The sequence below is a fragment of the Chaetodon auriga genome, chromosome 12 (genome assembly GCF_051107435.1).
Source record: "Chaetodon auriga isolate fChaAug3 chromosome 12, fChaAug3.hap1, whole genome shotgun sequence".
Classification (NCBI taxonomy): domain Eukaryota; kingdom Metazoa; phylum Chordata; class Actinopteri; order Chaetodontiformes; family Chaetodontidae; genus Chaetodon; species Chaetodon auriga.
In genome coordinates this window covers 25433947-25452468 of record NC_135085.1, presented here as the reverse complement: position 1 = coordinate 25452468, position 18522 = coordinate 25433947, and the positions used below count along the sequence as shown (strand labels likewise).

The following is an 18522-nucleotide window of genomic DNA, read 5'->3' as shown; positions in this document are numbered from 1 at the left end:
GTAATTAAAACACGCAGGGACCCACTAACTGTTTCACCACGTAGAAGATCGAGGAGGACAGCCTGAACAGCAGTTACACATCGAGGCTCTGTGCCAGCATCACTATGACACCGGCACAAATACACAACCACTCATGAGGCTGACAGCCATGTGCCACACACACACACACACACACACACATACACACACACACACACACACACACACACTGTTCCTCGGCCCAATGATGGAGAATTTAATGTTGTTTACTGTTCTATTAAAACAAACGCTACGTTCACACTTAGACTCATATCAAACACCGTTAGAAAGCTCAGATTCACGAGAATCGATCGATGCAAACCATTTCAAGATACAATCACAACAGGACGCTCAATAAACACCAACAGCAGAGGAACAACCGTTTTTAAAAACAACTCACAGATTAGCGTCTCTCAGTGATCCACAGATCAATTAAACTCTGACAAAACACCCAGAGAGGTCCAGAAGATCCACTGCAGTGAAGGTTTTTGGTCCAAAACATGAAAATAATCCACAGAAAGACGTTTTCTCCTCTCACATTAGCAGGCTGTGCTCGTCTTTTGTGTTTTCCACAAACATAAACTGGTGCCATCTTGTCTCCAGTTCCTCTGTGGAGTCTCAGGTTTGAATTAACACCTCACTTGACCAATCACAGTCCGCCAAATGAAACCTAGCAACCAGAGAAGCCAGTAACATGCTGAGTTGAACAGAAGCACTTTTCGGTTTCAGATGGGACATGAACAGCTGTTTGATTGATCCATCCAAAACTAATCCAGGTGAATGTTCAGCGTAGCCTTCAATGTTGCCCTTTGAACTCTGGAATTCGCGGTACTGACCAATAGCGAATTATATTGAAAGTGCTGCCTTCTGAGGAAACAGAGCGCAATCACCATCCAGTTTATCCAGAAGAGGCCAGGATGATGACTAAATACTATAAAAATACTATTTTTGATGTGATGAAAGGAGTCAAGAACAATTTCACTTTATTTTGGGTTAGCTGCTTTCTGCCTCGCACACAACAAAACAGGAGGAGCCTAATTAAGAGGCAGATACCAGCAGCTCTACAGGCCCTACACTGTCTTCAGAGCTCATCAGGTGTGCTATGAGTTTAGCCTGAGGAGTACAGCTGACACCCTGAGGGAGCTGACAACAAGTCAGACCGGCTCTACAGCCCACAATCCAGCACCAACATCCGGATGCAGCTTTTCTCGTCTGATCCAGGCCAGATTGCAGTGACACTCATGGCTTCTGCTCTGACAGAAGCTTCAAACTCTGGACCAGGTGGATCTTCAACTGAGAGATGATATTATCGTGATCTTCACAGTGATTTAAGGCTTTTATTCACTTGATGAGCTGAAGGGCAGATCCAGGAATGAGCACTGCGTGAAAAACAAAAGGACTATCCAGGTTTTCTTTGAGGGACTTCTGGACTGTACTCTGTCTTCTGGATCAGTCCATGCAGGTCACAGGTGGGATTTGAACATGGTGGACCTGATGTGACCAGATTTCTTTCTCCTTCGGTTGTGGAGATGAACGCCCTGGACATGAAATTGAGACACACTGTGAGTCTGCTGGTGATGATGATGGTTCTCCTGGACTTCACAAACTGTGAGTTCACTTATACTTCCTGCTGACACAGATAGACCAGAACAACTATGGTAGAAAACACCTGGTTCTTTGAATAAGAGAAAAAAAAAAAAAAAAAACCTGTGGAAATGAAACTTAAAGGAGAGAAGTTAACTGCAACTCCCAGGGTGCATTTCAGCAAGAACATCCAATCACAGAGCTTAAAATCCTGTTTCTTGCATTAATAACTGCTAAAGATGAACCTGATGAGAAAACTGATAATAAAAACTGAAAGATTCAATTCAATTCAACTTTCAGTAAAAACAAAGTGTCACAGTTGTCACTGCTCTGATTGGCTTCTTCAGTCGGATCACAGGGTATCACAGTGATATGTTAAAATAACAAAACAGAATTTATCAGAAATAATGTTGAAATAGTTAATCTGGTGGCCAGAACCTAAGACAGCAGGATGGTTACGATCCAGGAGGTCAGGGTCGACAAAACGCTTGAACACGAGCCAAATGTTCATCCCTGTTTCCTTCTGAAGGACAAGACACCCAAACCTTAACTACACAGTCAATATTTTTGAATGATCCTTTATCGATTGCTGTAGGAGAAACTCGTTCTCTGCGTTTAACCCGTGTAGGCATTCAGACGTAGCGGGTCTTAATGTGGTGAACTGAAACAAATAGAGGGAGAACAGGCAGATTCCCCTGCTGGGACTCGAACCCAGGACGTTCTTGATGTGAGCTTGCTGAGAGTTGGATGTTCAAGTTGATTTCACTCTGATGTCTACACAGTAAACATGAAGATACAGTCAGCAGCTGGTTAGCTTAGCATAAAGACTGAAAACAGGGGTAAACAGAGTCCGTCTGACTGTACTAAACTGGGGTCCTATGGGCAGAACCTCCCGTCTCTCTCTATCAGCTGATGTCTGAAATAAGACTTAAAATGTGAACTCACTGTGACGACAGATGTTTGGACGCTGCCGGCTCCCAGCAGAGTTTTCATGGAGTCTGTTGACTTGAGACACGTTCTGAAGTGGCGCCCACTGCAGGCTCCGTGCAACACTGCAATCCTTTACTCTGTCCAGTTCCAGGGGTAAGTCAGACACGTGCAAAAACTGGGGTGTTCTTTTCTTTTCTTTTCTTTTCTTTCTGTTCTTTTCAAATGGGGCTTGCTGTCAGAGAGAAAATATAGAAGAATGTAGAATAACTCATCCTTTTAATTTATGTATAATGTATGTACGAGCGTATCACACAGTATGATTTAATTGACAGCACAAAATCTAAATATATTCAGTTTGATTTCATAGACTGAGAAAAGAAAATATTCACATTTCAGAAGCTGGAATCAGTGATTTTTTTTTTTTTCTTTTCGTTTTAGCTAAAGGACAAACTACTCAGACTTGTTTGCTGATTGTGTTTGTGTTTGCAGTTACAGTATACACTGTGCTTCTTTGACTACAATGAAAGCTTTGTTCAGGGAGAGTTTGGCAGTGCAGTTATATCAGAGGGTGAAATATGTGAAATAGGCAGCTGACAGCTCTCAATCACAAAGGAGAAGATTTAATTAAGCCTCAGGAACATTCCTGTGGCTGTTTTGAAGTCTTAAAAACACTCTGACTCTGCTGGAGGTACGTCGGTCCACCGCTCTACAGACACTCATGATCCTTCCACAGTTATTCCTCCTGACTTCTGGTATTTCCTCTAGTGCCACCATGACATTGATGTTTCTGTTTTTATCAAAATATCTATGACATGGATCCTGATGAAATGCGTTCCTCTCATTTTTAGCGGCCTAAACTCTACTCTGTGCTTAGTTCTAATTAGCAAGTGTTAACATGCTAAGCTAAGATGGTGAACACAGTAAACATTATACCTATCAAAGATCAGCATGCAGCTTAAAGCACCACTGATCCTAAATACAGCTTCACAGAGCCGCTAGCATGGCTGTAGGCTCGGAAAGAAAGCGCAGTGAACTGCCAAGGTTGCACTTTGTCAGTGATCCTGTTTGTGAGATTCGTGGGCAAGATTTCAAGGTGCAACCTGCAGAGAGTCTGGTTTGGCAACCTCAGAATCGCATGTGCTTTTGCAGATGACGTGGTTCTGTTGGCTTCATCAGACTTGCAGCACCTCCAAATCTGAGGCCGTGGTTGTCTGTCAGAAACTGGTGGATTGGTCCCTCCGGGTTTGGGAGCGAGTTGCCGCCCAAGCACATGAGTTTCATTTGTTGGGATCTTGTTCACAAGAGACAGTGGAACAGAGCATGAGATGAACAGGCGGACTGGTGCTGTGTCAGATGTGGGTACTGTGTACTGGACCATTGTGGTGAAGAGGGAGCTGAGCCGAGAGACAAAGCTTTCCACAGTTGATCTACGTTCCAAGCCTACAATCTGCTGAAATGAGGTCAGAGTAGAGTCAGGAGCCAGTTGAGGTGATTCAGGCGTCTGATCAGGATCCTCCTGGGTGCCTTCCTTTGGCACGTCAAACTAGGAAGAGACCCAGGAGCAGACCCGGAACTTTCTGCAAGGATTAGATGTGGCCTAGGATCACATCAGGATCCCCCAGAAGAAGCTGGGGGGATGCCTGGAGTACCCTGCTTAACCTACCGCCACCACAACCCCATCCTGGATAAGCTGAAGAAGATGAATGGGTTATTTAACACACTTTCCCCCAACATTCAGTGCAATGTGACATATTTGGAAAGTTTTGGGACAGTGGAACATAAAATGAGGTTTTTGTGAGTTTGAACAATACCTGCTGGTTAGAGCAGGAAACTGTAGCCTCCACCTGTCAGCAGACTGACACGATGACTCATCTTTACCTTTAATTTGATTGCAGAGTTCCGATTGAAAAAAACTAAGAGAACAAAAAGACTGAGCTGGTGGAGGTTTGCAGGCTGTGGTATCGGAGTTTGGGTAATGATTGTAGCCAGAGGCACAACTGCAGACACAGATGTGTGCAAATGATTTTAAATTAGTGTCAGCTTGCAACACCAGTTCCACGACCAGTTCTGCTCTCAGCAGAGGAAATCTGCTACAGAAAGACCACAAAACAAAAAACACTCACGATAAAGAAACAGAAAGACGAGAGCTCTCTGCGTGTCTCTTTATCCTTCAGGGAATTTGAGTTGACAGTCCTGAACGGCAGCTGGGTGGATGCTCCCGAGTGCCGGCAGACTCCTCACACTCACTGCGACCTGACCTTTGACCTGGGCTCCGACTCCGACTACAACCTCCACGTCAGAGCGCAGTGCGGGTCCCAGCTGTCGCCCTGGACCAAACTCAGTCCACCTTTCAACCGCAGAGACAGTAAGACGCTAACAGCAGCAGGTTTTCCTGCAGAAACAGCTGTGAAACTAAACATTGGACAAGAGAAACATGATGAGACGGCCTGTACGGTAAGCTGATGTGTGAATCTCTTGCTGGCAGCGGTCCTGACGGTGCCGGAGATGGTGGTGACGGCGGCAGGCGACGCCCTGCAGGTGACCTTCAGCAAGCTTCCTCTCACTGCTGTCGTCAGCGTGATGGTGTGGAAGAGAGACGACGAGCAGCAGGTCATTGTTTACTTCACGTCTTCTTTTTCTCATCTCATCTATCCTCATCTCAACCATTTCTTGTATTTCTTATTATATCTTATCATTCTTGTCCCATTGGTATGTTTCCTGTCCTTTCCTTTTTCTTGATATCTGCTCTTCTTCCTTTCCTTTATCCTCCTCCTTTATCCCTGTCTTTCCCTCTATTTTCTCTTTTCATCTTGTGCCTTTGTTTCTTGCCTGCCTTTTCCTCACACCCTGCTTTCTTCTCTGCTTCTTTCTTTCTTCCTTTATCTTTTCTTCTCTTCTTCATCTATTGAAAAAACAGTTGTGTTGCTCTCTCTCTCCGTCTTTCAGGCTGCTGTGTACTCAATGCCAGCTGAACAGACGATGCTGCACGTCGCCGCCCTGCAGGAAGGAGCTGTGTACTGCGTCAGAGCTCAGACAGTCCTGAACAAACAGCTGCACAGCAGCAGCACTGACACCCAGTGTGTGTCCATCGCAGGTACAGGTGTGTGCACAGGCAAACACACACACACACATTCACATACAATTGTGTATACATAATTTATGGGGACATTACACAGGCGTACATTCATTTCCTGGAGAGTTACCTTAACCATAACCAAAACCTCTACTAACCCTAACCTTACCAGAACCTTAACCCCAGTCTTCATCCTAAAATTTAATGATTTACATTATGGGGACCTGCATTTTGTCCCCATAAGGAAAGTGGGTCCCCACAATGTGACTGTGTACACAGGTTTATGTCCCCACAACGTAAGGAATACACACACACACTTACTTTTAACCTTTACTGACCTAATATGTGTCCCGAGAAAACTGTCCTCACCCCCAAAAACAGTATGTTCCATGATGTTACTTTCCTGAAATGTCCAAACTTTCACGTCCTCTTGCTTCTCATTCTTTACAAAATATTCCTCCATTCCTTCTCACTTTCCAAAATGTCTGTTTACATCACCAGTGTGATATAAAATGTTGGTCCAAATCAAGCTTATTCCCAACAAAAGGTCATGTTTACTCAGCAAGTAACAAATAAGAAACAACCTTTAAAATTCTGTCATGATTCGGTTTACAAACGCCTTGTGATGAATGAAAGGATTTAAAGGAAAACTCTGGATTCAAAAAGGAATAACGGCGGAAACTTTTCTCATGATTTACTTGCATGTCCAGACGCTACGTGGAGGAGGCCGACCACCGTGACCGTCACTGTCCTCATCACAGCGGGTCTCCTGTTCGCTGTGTTCTGGTTCGTCGTCCACTGCCGACCACACGCCTGCCGAACGTATTTCCATAAAGAGCCAATGCCCCACTCACTGGTCAGTCCCACTCCCAGAAAATCATGGTAACTCCAGAAATAAGAGTCAGTTAGTTCTTAAAACTGTGAATTTACAACAAATTTGACCTCCTGAAACTTTGCAGCTGTGTGTGTTATTTGATTCTTTGTTTTTCTACTGTTGGACATCAGTATCTTTCAATAATATCATTTATTGTTTCTGTTATTTTCTTGTGGAAAAATTGTGGAAATAAGGTATTTCACATTTTTCAAACAGGCCTGAAAGCTGCTTAAACTTTTACTAATAATCCGTCAGAGCCTGAGATCAGAACCATAAATAAATGCTGTCATCTGTACATTTTTGGATTTGACTCAGTGGGACAAACATCAGTTTAACTCTACTGACTACGTGGTTTTGATGTTGTAGCGTGACTGGGACATTCAAATCCCGAAGAGGCCTGAGGACGTGGAGACTTGTGAGACGATCCACATAGTGCAGAGTGTCGTCTCTGAACACCGAGGACCAGCTGAGACCAGCTGAGACCAAGTGCAAGAACAAAGTATTGAACTTCATTCATCGTGGATTTTGTGGAGTTCGTGAATGTTTTGAGAAGATGCTGTTGAGTTTGTGGTGCATTCAAATCCTGTGGGAAAAACTGGAACCAGCAGAAGAAGGGTGAAGGAATTATGACTCTCATCCGGAGGAAGCAAAAGAGGAAGTCTGGTGATGTTATCATAGAGCTCCACGCATGGAGGAAGTCAATAAAATGCCAGATTGCTCTTCCCTGACCTCAACCATGTGGTCAGTAACCATGGTCCCTTCATCTTCAGGAAGTATTCATTCTTACCCAAACAATGGCATTTCCTTCCTCCTCCCTTGCCTGCACTGAACACCAGATTGAATTTTAATGCTGTGTTTTCAAGGTTTTGAAAAGTGCTTCAATTTTGGACCAAGTGCTTGAAACTGCTTGAAAGTGTAACTGCAGAACAATCAGTTTGACATGGGCTCAGTCAGGCTGGACGGGATGCCAAGTCTACTTACAGACAGGGAATGCATTGAGACCGTCGTTAACGTTCCTGTTTGACTGCATTGTGCCAACAAGACACATTCCTGTTTGCATTGTAAATTTACATTCAAAGCAGTTCAGATTGTGAACAGTGTCCTCGACCGGCCACAACTTCTGTTCTTCGCTGCTTTTTGTGTTATGAGCAGACTTTTAAATAATAAAACTTTCACTAATTGTTCATCATTCAAGAATTTCTCCACTTCATTAAAACAAAGGACAAAAATGTGTTTGAATACAAATCAGTAGTTTTTATGTCAATACTCATTAGTTACATTACAATGAGAATGAAAACCTCTGATAGCTCTGTGTAACAACAGCAGCTATTGAACAATGTACACTGGTCACAGTTGCAAAATTTGTCCAAATCATTACGTATTTCCTTTGGTTTTACTTTACTCACTTCATTCAGAAACACAAGCATGCAAAACACATTTAGAGCAATGCACAATACAGTTACTAGAGTGTACGATATACCATTGACTTTACAAAGGTGTTCTGGCTCTCACGTTAGCAATCAGCTATCTACTTAGACAACATTTTGAAGAGTAACAGAACCCTACACCGGCTTCAGAGCTGACGAAGAAGCAGAGTCTAAAGAGGCTTAAAGCAAACATGTTAAATCATTTCGGCATTTTTGGTGACTAACTGGCGAGCGCAGCATGAATCCCTCAAAACAATGTAAATACAAAAGACTTTTCTCTGTAAAACTGCATCATGGTGACCACTGTGGTACTGCTGGTACCAGAACAGAAGCCTAGGACCCGACCCTTGTATTCTTGTTCTTGTAAAGTTTTGGTCTTGTCTTGGTTGGCACTGATCTTGTTGATTATCAAGCTCACTGTCTTGGTCTTTGTTCATTTAAGAATCAGTCTTGGTCTTGTCTTGGCCTGTGTCAATGTCTGTCTCAGTCTCATCTTGGTCAATCTCAGACTTGGGCTCGGTCTTGTCTTGGTCTTCGTCAGTTTTGATCTTGTTCTAGTCTTGGTTTCTTGGTAGTCTCAGTGCTGTCCAGGTTGGCTTTGCTCTTTGTACTCTTTGTTCCTACGCTGGATGTCAGTAGGTGGACTCTGGAGGAGTGTGTCTCCTTTGCTTACTCGAACCATATACTCTGCTTTTTCTTTTATCTCCATCAGGGACTGAACTCGCTGCATCCAGCCTGGCTTGCCCTCATGTTTCTCTCCCTCAATAATCATGTCAATGTACTCTGGAGTGGAGAGAGGATCTGGCTTCAGCGCTATCTCCTTCAGTCTGTTTAAACACTCAGCAGATTTCTTTATCAGTTCCTTCACCTCAACCTGCTTATGATCATATTCCTCCTGCATTTTTTCAATCAATGTCTCAACAGACATCTTACCCTTTGTGGCTTTTTGGTACTTTTCTTTCAGATCTTTGTTTGTTATTTTTTCTTTAACATCCTGATAATCCCACTTGTACTTCTGATTATGATGTACACTCCAGTGACATTTGCCTGGACACTGTGTACATTTTCCATCTTTTCCAATTGCAACACAGCGGACTTTATCCTCATCTTTGGCATAGGCACAATTATCGTGACAGGTGGAATGACACTGCTGACAGTTGGTGAGGAATACTCGAGTTCCAGAAATATCTATTTGAACAGGTTTTTTGATAGTAACTTCAAACTCAAAGTCCTCATTTCTGCTGATCTCTGCCTCATGCTTTTTCACTTCTTCAGATAAAACTTTTATCTCCTCAAGCTTGGCTAACCCAACTTTAACCTGTTTCTGCAAATTTTCCACTGAAATCTCGAGATTCTCTCTTTGTCTGAGGACCTCTTTCGTCAAAGTCAAGCTTTTGGTGTTTATGACATTCAAAGCAACAAAGAACCTCTTCAAGCTCTTTGTCCCCATGTCCCAAAACATCTTATCAAAGCTTCCATCTTCATCATCGTCACTCGTGCTTTTTGCTGCAGAAGTTTCGTTGTGTGCAAACAATGCTGAATTATTGAATTTGAAGTGAACTGGGAGCCCGTTTGATGTTTTAGGACATGGAACACCTGAAGCATTGATTGCCTCCAGAACTGGAGGGCGCTGGCCATCTGCAAATGTCACCAGAATCCTGATGTTTTCCTCCACATCTTTGCCAAAGATTGAAAGCACAGAATCAAACACATATTTCTGTGTTGGTGTGAGTCGTGCTAAAGAAGCCTGAGCTACAAAACACACAGCGTCAATGTCACTGACACCACGCTGAGCAGAGAAGAGGTTACGCAGCTGTTCTACGATCATCTTGTCTCTTTTGATGCCTCGTGTATCTCCAAACCCTGGAGTGTCAACAATGGTCAGTGAGTAGTCTATTTTAAAACCCTCCTGGTGGTTGATTTGGTACACAGTAGCTTCAGAAGTCTGGCTTTCAGCTTGTGATTTTGATGGATCTTCATGAACTAACTTAAACCGAAATGAATCCTTCCATTCGACACCCAGAATGTAATTGATCATCCCATTGATGAGAGTTGACTTCCCAGCCCCAGTTGCTCCAAGAACCATTATGGTGCGATTACGTTTCGTGATCTCCTTCCCAAAACTGAAACGCTTGCACCCATCAATATTGATTTCTTCTTTCAAGGGAATTTTATAAACAGGGAGAGGACCTTCATGGCATTTTAGCACTTTGCTTTGTTTTTTAATATCATCAGCAAGCCGTGTTGGTGTTTTTTTAAATAAGAAAGCCATCTTAGCCCGCAGCTTGTGAATGTAGTACTTGAAAAACAGGCGGATGACACCAGGACCAAACCTAATTTCAACTAGAAAATATTTGAAGCTTTTCGTGAAAGTGTATGTCTTCTGGTCCTGAAGTCAACAAAATGCTCTCAGGTCCAAATCTGTAAAAGATTAAATGTACAAATATAATCCCAGTGTTTGTCAAGAAGTTACATTAATGCATATGGCTTTGAAATCAAACATTCTTTCCACAGAATCCTCTTTTATCAGACTGCCATTTAGTTACTTTTGAGTTCCTGTGACTGGACTGCACACAATTAGACAAAAAGTCCTCCACTAGACGTCTGTCTGATCGTTGTAAATGCTGTATAGTGCTATTCTGGTCTTATTATGAACAGCGTTCTACGACGGATTAAGGAGGATCCACTTGGTGTGAACAGGTGGTCTTACAACAGGTTATAGTAGAACTAAAACATTAATTCAATATATTTTATATATTTTTTTATATTGTTTCAAACAGAACCAAACCTGTCCGCTCTCAGTCCAGTCGCCCGCCTCAGGATGCAGCAGATTTACACTTTGGTCTCCAAATTCCTACAATGAAATGAGCATAAGTTATTTCTATAGTTTATTTATTATGTTTGCACAACTTCTAGCCACCCCAAAATAATATGTTATGTACTTAATACTTCAACTACATTTAGCTAATAATACCTCTGTACTTTTACTACTGATATAACAAATACATGTTTTGTATGTTTTTACTGCTGATACTTTAACTACATGAAGCCAAGAATACTTGTGTACTTTTACTGCTCACACTTCAACTAGATGTAGCTTTTACTGAAGGGGGACATCAGAGTACTTTTTCTGACACTCAAGCGAAGCAAACGACCAAGCTTGAACAAAAATAAAGATGTTCAGCCATCCAAAAAATGATCTCAGGAAGGGCGATAAAAAGGTCTTATGGGAAATATGAGAAAATTCTCCCTTTGCTTTGAGCCTGGAGGAGCAGCTTTACTCCAGTGTGCAAGTCAGTGGAAGACATGTGGATAAAACCTTTTAGCAAACATAAAAAGTTTTATCCACATATTTGGATAGACCCCCCAAAATGTCCCTGGATTCAGCCACCTTCTCCAGTAAAGTGGGGCCGTCTTTATTTGGCCTGAGAGGCAAAACTCAGGGTAAAAAAGATGAAATGATGTCTTTTCTTAGGTTGGGTCAGCCATGTAGGACAGGATGTAAAACCCAGATTTGATGAAGCTCAAACTAGAAGCCAAACTGCACGGAGGGCTTCGTTAAAGACTTTCTACAAAAAACAATGAGCACAAACACAAATAAATGTAAAGCTAAAATGAAATCATGCAGTTATGTTTATAAAGATAATAAATGATCACATGAACATTGAAACACAGAAAAAGAAGTGTGGTCCAGCAGCTTACCGCTCAGGTTGTCTCTGTCAAGGAGGGTGAGCTCTGCCTCAGTTTGGTCTGCAGCTGCTTTATATGTGCAGTGCGCGCGCACACACACACACACACACACACACACACACACACACACACACACACACACACACACACACACACACACCTGGGTGTGGCTTCATTTTGTGCAATCTTGAATAAATAAGATCAATCAATTATGAAACGGATAAGCAGTCAGTCCCTCAGAGAGAAGCTCATAAAAGGTTGTAAAAATGTTGTGGGTTCTTTTGATAATCAGTCTGAACTTGCTTTTAAATATATTTTTCACATCACTCTCCTCTCGCTCTTCCTCTCTGAAAAACAGGAGGTTTTATGAGACAAACAGGGACAGAAAGGGTTAGCAGCTTCTCATGAAGTCAGACCATTTCAGAGAAAGTGAAAGTGAAAGCGTGTTCCACACTCTGAGCTGCAGCTTGTAGCTGAGTGAGCTGGGCATCTGGCAAGCTGAGCTTTGTCAAAGTCAAATTCAGGAGTCTGAATCAGTGTGAATCAAAATGCTGCTTTGGATTTAAACTGTTATCTCCAAAGAGTCTGACAGACGAAAAGGTTAAAGTCCTTTAGAAGATTAGATAAAACCTTATTGAACGCACGCTGGGGAAATTAAGTCATTATTTCAAGGGTCAAGGGATTTGGGTTAAAATAAACGGGATACGGATAAAGAACTCCACTTGTGTGAAGTTGCTTTGTAAACTGATTTCCTCCAGCTCTCTGAACCTCTGCTGTGGGGTCCCCCTAGAGTCCAGTTATTTGTCCTCTCCCACCTCACAGCAAGTCTTTGTGCAGGTCATGTGATTTCTGGGAAGACTGTCTGATTCTCCTCTGTGCCGCCTCCTTTTACTGACCACACATCAGGGGCGTCTCCTCAGGGACGATATGCTGTGTGGAGCTACAGCAGTGCTCAGAGGATCACACACATTGCTTTGATTTTAAATATATTTTTTCACATCACTCTCCTCTCGCTCTTCCTCTCTGAAAAACAGGAGGAGGTTTTATGAGACAAACAGGGACAGAAAGAGTTAGCAGCTTCTCATGAAGTCAGACCATTTCAGAGAAAGTGAAAGTGAAAGTGAAAGCGTGTTCCACACTGAGCTGCAGCTTGTGTAGTATAATTTTTTCCAACAGATATGTGAAGAATTGAGTAAAACACTGTAACCAATGGTAGACAATAGTAGCAAATATTGTGGTAGAAGTTTAATAGTTCATTTGCTTAAAAGTACAAGAGCAATGGAGAAATGGAGAAGAGGCACATATAAGGTCAAGATGGTGATGCTGTGCAAGGCTGGTACTGCGCAGCAGAGATCAAGAGATCACAAGGGCAGGGCTCCTGTATCATGGATCTTCGGTGTTTTCCATGGTTTTGCAGGTGTCTTTGCAGCAGTATTAGCTGGTCTCAGCCGGTTTTAGCCGGTATTGTTTGTGACTTTACATAACCCTGTGTGTCCTTATATAACCTTACTGTATTCAATCCATATTTGAGCATCTGTCGATTCAATATACTTTACTATGTTTAAGGTACTCTCAAAGTGCACTTAAAGATGAATGTAATTGTACTTTATATGCAACTATGGCAATAAATTGTGATTTGGTAATATTTTAAAAAATAGAGCCCATGACAATCAGAAGCTAATGGTGTAATTTCAAAAGAACAGCAAGAAAATAAAAAAGAGCACCTGCAAGCCCAGGCTGAACAGCAGCCAGAAGATAACGTAATTCATTCATTCATTCATTCATTCATTCATCTTCTATACCCGCGTATCCCTTTCGGGGTTGCAGGGGGCTGGAGCCTATCCCAGCTAGCAATGGGCGAGAGGCGGGGTACACCCTGAACCGGTCGCCAGCCGATCGCAGGGCAACATACACAGACACACAGACAAACAACCATTCACACTCACACTCACACCTATGGACAATTTAGAGTCACCAATTAACCTAATGAGCATGTTTTTGGTCTGTGGGAGGAAGCCGGAGAGAACCCACGCATGCACAGGAAGAACATGCAAACTTCACACAGAAAGGCCCTGCCCGACCCGCGGATCAAACCAGCAACCTCCTTGCCGTGAGGCACGCGCACTACCTGCTGCGCCACCATGCCGCCAGATAACGTAATGGTGTAAAAAAATAGAAGAATCCTAGAAAAAGAGAAGATGCCCCAAGGGCGGGGGTGACCTTGAGCTGAACTGTATAAAAGACGAAGCACTGACCATTGTAAGTTGGGACTTCTTCAGGATTGCACGCTGTGTGTTTCTGGATGTATTTCCCCCTTTATTGCCGGCAATAAAGTATTTTTGCTTCTCGGACCCCGACTCCTGCAGCTCCTTTTTGAGCACTTTCCTCAGACAGCTGAATTTGACTTTTTCTGGCCTGTTGTGGATTGTACCTTCGGCCTTCACATTCCACGACACTTGTTGGATACGTGTTGTTCTCTTTCTGTCTGCTAATATTTGCAGGTGAGGTCTCCTTAAGTTTAGATTTCATGTAGCAAAAGTGGAACTGTCCACATCAGAGAGGAATGGGTCTGGGTGTGGCTTCATTTTGTGCAATCTTGAATAAATAAGATCAGTCAATTATGAAACGGATAAGCAGTCAGTCCCTCAGAGAGAAGCTCATAAAAGGTTGTAAAAATGTTGTGGGTTCTTTTGATAATCAGTCTGAACTTGCTTTTAAATATATTTTTCACATCACTCTCCTCTCGCTCTTCCTCTCTGAAAAACAGGAGGTTTTATGAGACAAACAGGGACAGAAAGGGTTAGCAGCTTCTCATGAAGTCAGACCATTTCAGAGAAAGTGAAAGTGAAAGCGTGTTCCACACTCTGAGCTGCAGCTTGTAGCTGAGTGAGCTGGGCATCTGGCAAGCTGAGCTTTGTCAAAGTCAAATTCAGGAGTCTGAATCAGTGTGAATCAAAATGCTGCTTTGGATTTAAACTGTTATCTCCAAAGAGTCTGACAGACGAAAAGGTTAAAGTCCTTTAGAAGATTAGATAAAACCTTATTGAACGCACGCTGGGGAAATTAAGTCATTATTTCAAGGGTCAAGGGATTTGGGTTAAAATAAACGGGATACGGATAAAGAACTCCACTTGTGTGAAGTTGCTTTGTAAACTGATTTCCTCCAGCTCTCTGAACCTCTGCTGTGGGGTCCCCCTAGAGTCCAGTTATTTGTCCTCTCCCACCTCGCAGCAAGTCTTTGTGCAGGTCATGTGATTTCTGGGAAGACTGTCTGATTCTCCTCTGTGCCGCCTCCTTTTACTGACCACACATCAGGGGCGTCTCCTCAGGGACGATATGCTGTGTGGAGCTACAGCAGTGCTCAGAGGATCACACACATTGCTTTGATTTTAAATATATTTTTTCACATCACTCTCCTCTCGCTCTTCCTCTCTGAAAAACAGGAGGAGGTTTTATGAGACAAACAGGGACAGAAAGAGTTAGCAGCTTCTCATGAAGTCAGACCATTTCAGAGAAAGTGAAAGTGAAAGTGAAAGCGTGTTCCACACTGAGCTGCAGCTTGTGTAGTATAATTTTTTCCAACAGATATGTGAAGAATTGAGTAAAACACTGTAACCAATGGTAGACAATAGTAGCAAATATTGTGGTAGAAGTTTAATAGTTCATTTGCTTAAAAGTACAAGAGCAATGGAGAAATGGAGAAGAGGCACATATAAGGTCAAGATGGTGATGCTGTGCAAGGCTGGTACTGCGCAGCAGAGATCAAGAGATCACAAGGGCAGGGCTCCTGTATCATGGATCTTCGGTGTTTTCCATGGTTTTGCAGGTGTCTTTGCAGCAGTATTAGCTGGTCTCAGCCGGTTTTAGCCGGTATTGTTTGTGACTTTACATAACCCTGTGTGTCCTTATATAATCTTACTGTATTCAATCCATATTTGAGCATCTGTCGATTCAACATACTTTACTATGTTTAAGGTACTCTCAAAGTGCACTTAAAGATGAATGTAATTGTACTTTATATGCAACTATGGCAATAAATTGTGATTTGGTAATATTTTAAAAAATAGAGCCCATGACAATCAGAAGCTAATGGTGTAATTTCAAAAGAACAGCAAGAAAATAAAAAAGAGCACCTGCAAGCCCAGGCTGAACAGCAGCCAGAAGATAACGTAATTCATTCATTCATTCATTCATTCATTCATCTTCTATACCCGCGTATCCCTTTCGGGGTTGCAGGGGGCTGGAGCCTATCCCAGCTAGCAATGGGCGAGAGGCGGGGTACACCCTGAACCGGTCGCCAGCCGATCGCAGGGCAACATACACAGACACACAGACAAACAACCATTCACACTCACACTCACACCTATGGACAATTTAGAGTCACCAATTAACCTAATGAGCATGTTTTTGGTCTGTGGGAGGAAGCCGGAGAGAACCCACGCATGCACAGGAAGAACATGCAAACTTCACACAGAAAGGCCCTGCCCGACCCGCGGATCAAACCAGCAACCTCCTTGCCGTGAGGCACGCGCACTACCTGCTGCGCCACCATGCCGCCAGATAACGTAATGGTGTAAAAAAATAGAAGAATCCTAGAAAAAGAGAAGATGCCCCAAGGGCGGGGGTGACCTTGAGCTGAACTGTATAAAAGACGAAGCACTGACCATTGTAAGTTGGGACTTCTTCAGGATTGCACGCTGTGTGTTTCTGGATGTATTTCCCCCTTTATTGCCGGCAATAAAGTATTTTTGCTTCTCGGACCCCGACTCCTGCAGCTCCTTTTTGAGCACTTTCCTCAGACAGCTGAATTTGACTTTTTCTGGCCTGTTGTGGATTGTACCTTCGGCCTTCACATTCCACGACACTTGTTGGATACGTGTTGTTCTCTTTCTGTCTGCTAATATTTGCAGGTGAGGTCTCCTTAAGTTTAGATTTCATGTAGCAAAAGTGGAACTGTCCACATCAGAGAGGAATGGGTCTGGGTGTGGCTTCATTTTGTGCAATCTTGAATAAATAAGATCAGTCAATTATGAAACGGATAAGCAGTCAGTCCCTCAGAGAGAAGCTCATAAAAGGTTGTAAAAATGTTGTGGGTTCTTTTGATAATCAGTCTGAACTTGCTTTTAAATATATTTTTCACATCACTCTCCTCTCGCTCTTCCTCTCTGAAAAACAGGAGGTTTTATGAGACAAACAGGGACAGAAAGGGTTAGCAGCTTCTCATGAAGTCAGACCATTTCAGAGAAAGTGAAAGTGAAAGCGTGTTCCACACTCTGAGCTGCAGCTTGTAGCTGAGTGAGCTGGGCATCTGGCAAGCTGAGCTTTGTCAAAGTCAAATTCAGGAGTCTGAATCAGTGTGAATCAAAATGCTGCTTTGGATTTAAACTGTTATCTCCAAAGAGTCTGACAGACGAAAAGGTTAAAGTCCTTTAGAAGATTAGATAAAACCTTATTGAACGCACGCTGGGGAAATTAAGTCATTATTTCAAGGGTCAAGGGATTTGGGTTAAAATAAACGGGATACGGATAAAGAACTCCACTTGTGTGAAGTTGCTTTGTAAACTGATTTCCTCCAGCTCTCTGAACCTCTGCTGTGGGGTCCCCCTAGAGTCCAGTTATTTGTCCTCTCCCACCTCACAGCAAGTCTTTGTGCAGGTCATGTGATTTCTGGGAAGACTGTCTGATTCTCCTCTGTGCCGCCTCCTTTTACTGACCACACATCAGGGGCGTCTCCTCAGGGACGATATGCTGTGTGGAGCTACAGCAGTGCTCAGAGGATCACACACATTGCTTTGATTTTAAATATATTTTTTCACATCACTCTCCTCTCGCTCTTCCTCTCTGAAAAACAGGAGGAGGTTTTATGAGACAAACAGGGACAGAAAGAGTTAGCAGCTTCTCATGAAGTCAGACCATTTCAGAGAAAGTGAAAGTGAAAGTGAAAGCGTGTTCCACACTGAGCTGCAGCTTGTGTAGTATAATTTTTTCCAACAGATATGTGAAGAATTGAGTAAAACACTGTAACCAATGGTAGACAATAGTAGCAAATATTGTGGTAGAAGTTTAATAGTTCATTTGCTTAAAAGTACAAGAGCAATGGAGAAATGGAGAAGAGGCACATATAAGGTCAAGATGGTGATGCTGTGCAAGGCTGGTACTGCGCAGCAGAGATCAAGAGATCACAAGGGCAGGGCTCCTGTATCATGGATCTTCGGTGTTTTCCATGGTTTTGCAGGTGTCTTTGCAGCAGTATTAGCTGGTCTCAGCCGGTTTTAGCCGGTATTGTTTGTGACTTTACATAACCCTGTGTGTCCTTATATAACCTTACTGTATTCAATCCATATTTGAGCATCTGTCGATTCAACATACTTTACTATGTTTAAGGTACTCTCAAAGTGCACTTAAAGATGAATGTAATTGTACTTTATATGCAACTATGGCAATAAATTGTGATTTGGTAATATTTTAAAAAATAGAGCCCATGACAATCAGAAGCTAATGGTGTAATTTCAAAAGAACAGCAAGAAAATAAAAAAGAGCACCTGCAAGCCCAGGCTGAACAGCAGCCAGAAGATAACGTAATTCATTCATTCATTCATTCATTCATTCATCTTCTATACCCGCGTATCCCTTTCGGGGTTGCAGGGGGCTGGAGCCTATCCCAGCTAGCAATGGGCGAGAGGCGGGGTACACCCTGAACCGGTCGCCAGCCGATCGCAGGGCAACATAGACAGACACACAGACAAACAACCATTCACACTCACACTCACACCTATGGACAATTTAGAGTCACCAATTAACCTAATGAGCATGTTTTTGGTCTGTGGGAGGAAGCCGGAGAGAACCCACGCATGCACAGGAAGAACATGCAAACTTCACACAGAAAGGCCCTGCCCGACCCGCGGATCAAACCAGCAACCTCCTTG

The 18522-nt window shown here is 42.9% G+C and overlaps 2 protein-coding genes across 3 annotated transcripts; one reads left to right on the top strand and one right to left on the bottom strand.

Annotated features, from left to right (window-relative positions):
- Positions 1 to 1387: 1387 nt before the first annotated feature.
- Positions 1388 to 6959, top strand: crfb16 (cytokine receptor family member B16). The gene is made up of 7 exons (XM_076745106.1): positions 1388 to 1626; positions 2559 to 2685; positions 4707 to 4897; positions 5018 to 5142; positions 5479 to 5632; positions 6316 to 6461; positions 6846 to 6959. Exons 1-7 carry the CDS (start codon positions 1548 to 1550, stop codon positions 6957 to 6959), a joined length of 936 nt encoding a protein of 311 aa, XP_076601221.1. The 5' UTR covers positions 1388 to 1547.
- A 794-nt stretch (positions 6960 to 7753) lies between these two features.
- Positions 7754 to 12121, bottom strand: LOC143328876 (uncharacterized). 2 transcript variants are annotated; one of them, XM_076744297.1, is made up of 3 exons: positions 11609 to 12121; positions 10695 to 10760; positions 7754 to 10327 (listed from the first exon to the last, which is right to left on the bottom strand). In XM_076744297.1, the coding sequence occupies exon 3, from the start codon at positions 10176 to 10178 to the stop codon at positions 8484 to 8486; it is 1695 nt and encodes a 564-aa protein (XP_076600412.1). In that variant the 5' UTR covers positions 10179 to 10327; positions 10695 to 10760; positions 11609 to 12121; the 3' UTR covers positions 7754 to 8483. The 2 variants fall into 2 exon arrangements, with proteins under 2 accessions (XP_076600412.1, XP_076600411.1); XM_076744296.1 differs by having other exon boundaries at positions 7754 to 10760.
- Positions 12122 to 18522: the final 6401 nt, after the last annotated feature.

What these genes read in the sequence shown, in the direction of transcription:
- crfb16 (XM_076745106.1), top strand. Translation starts at nt 1,548, where the DNA reads ATGAACGCCCTGGACATGAAATTGAGACACACTGTGAGTCTGCTGGTG. An exon ending in ACCTTTCAACCGCAGAGACA is followed by an intron (nt 4,898 to 5,017) that starts GTAAGACGCTAA and finishes TCTTGCTGGCAG; the next exon opens with CGGTCCTGACGGTGCCGGAG. An exon ending in AGCCAATGCCCCACTCACTG is followed by an intron (nt 6,462 to 6,845) that starts GTCAGTCCCACT and finishes TTGATGTTGTAG; the next exon opens with CGTGACTGGGACATTCAAAT.
- LOC143328876 (XM_076744296.1), bottom strand. Translation starts at nt 10,178, where the DNA reads ATGGCTTTCTTATTTAAAAAAACACCAACACGGCTTGCTGATGATATT.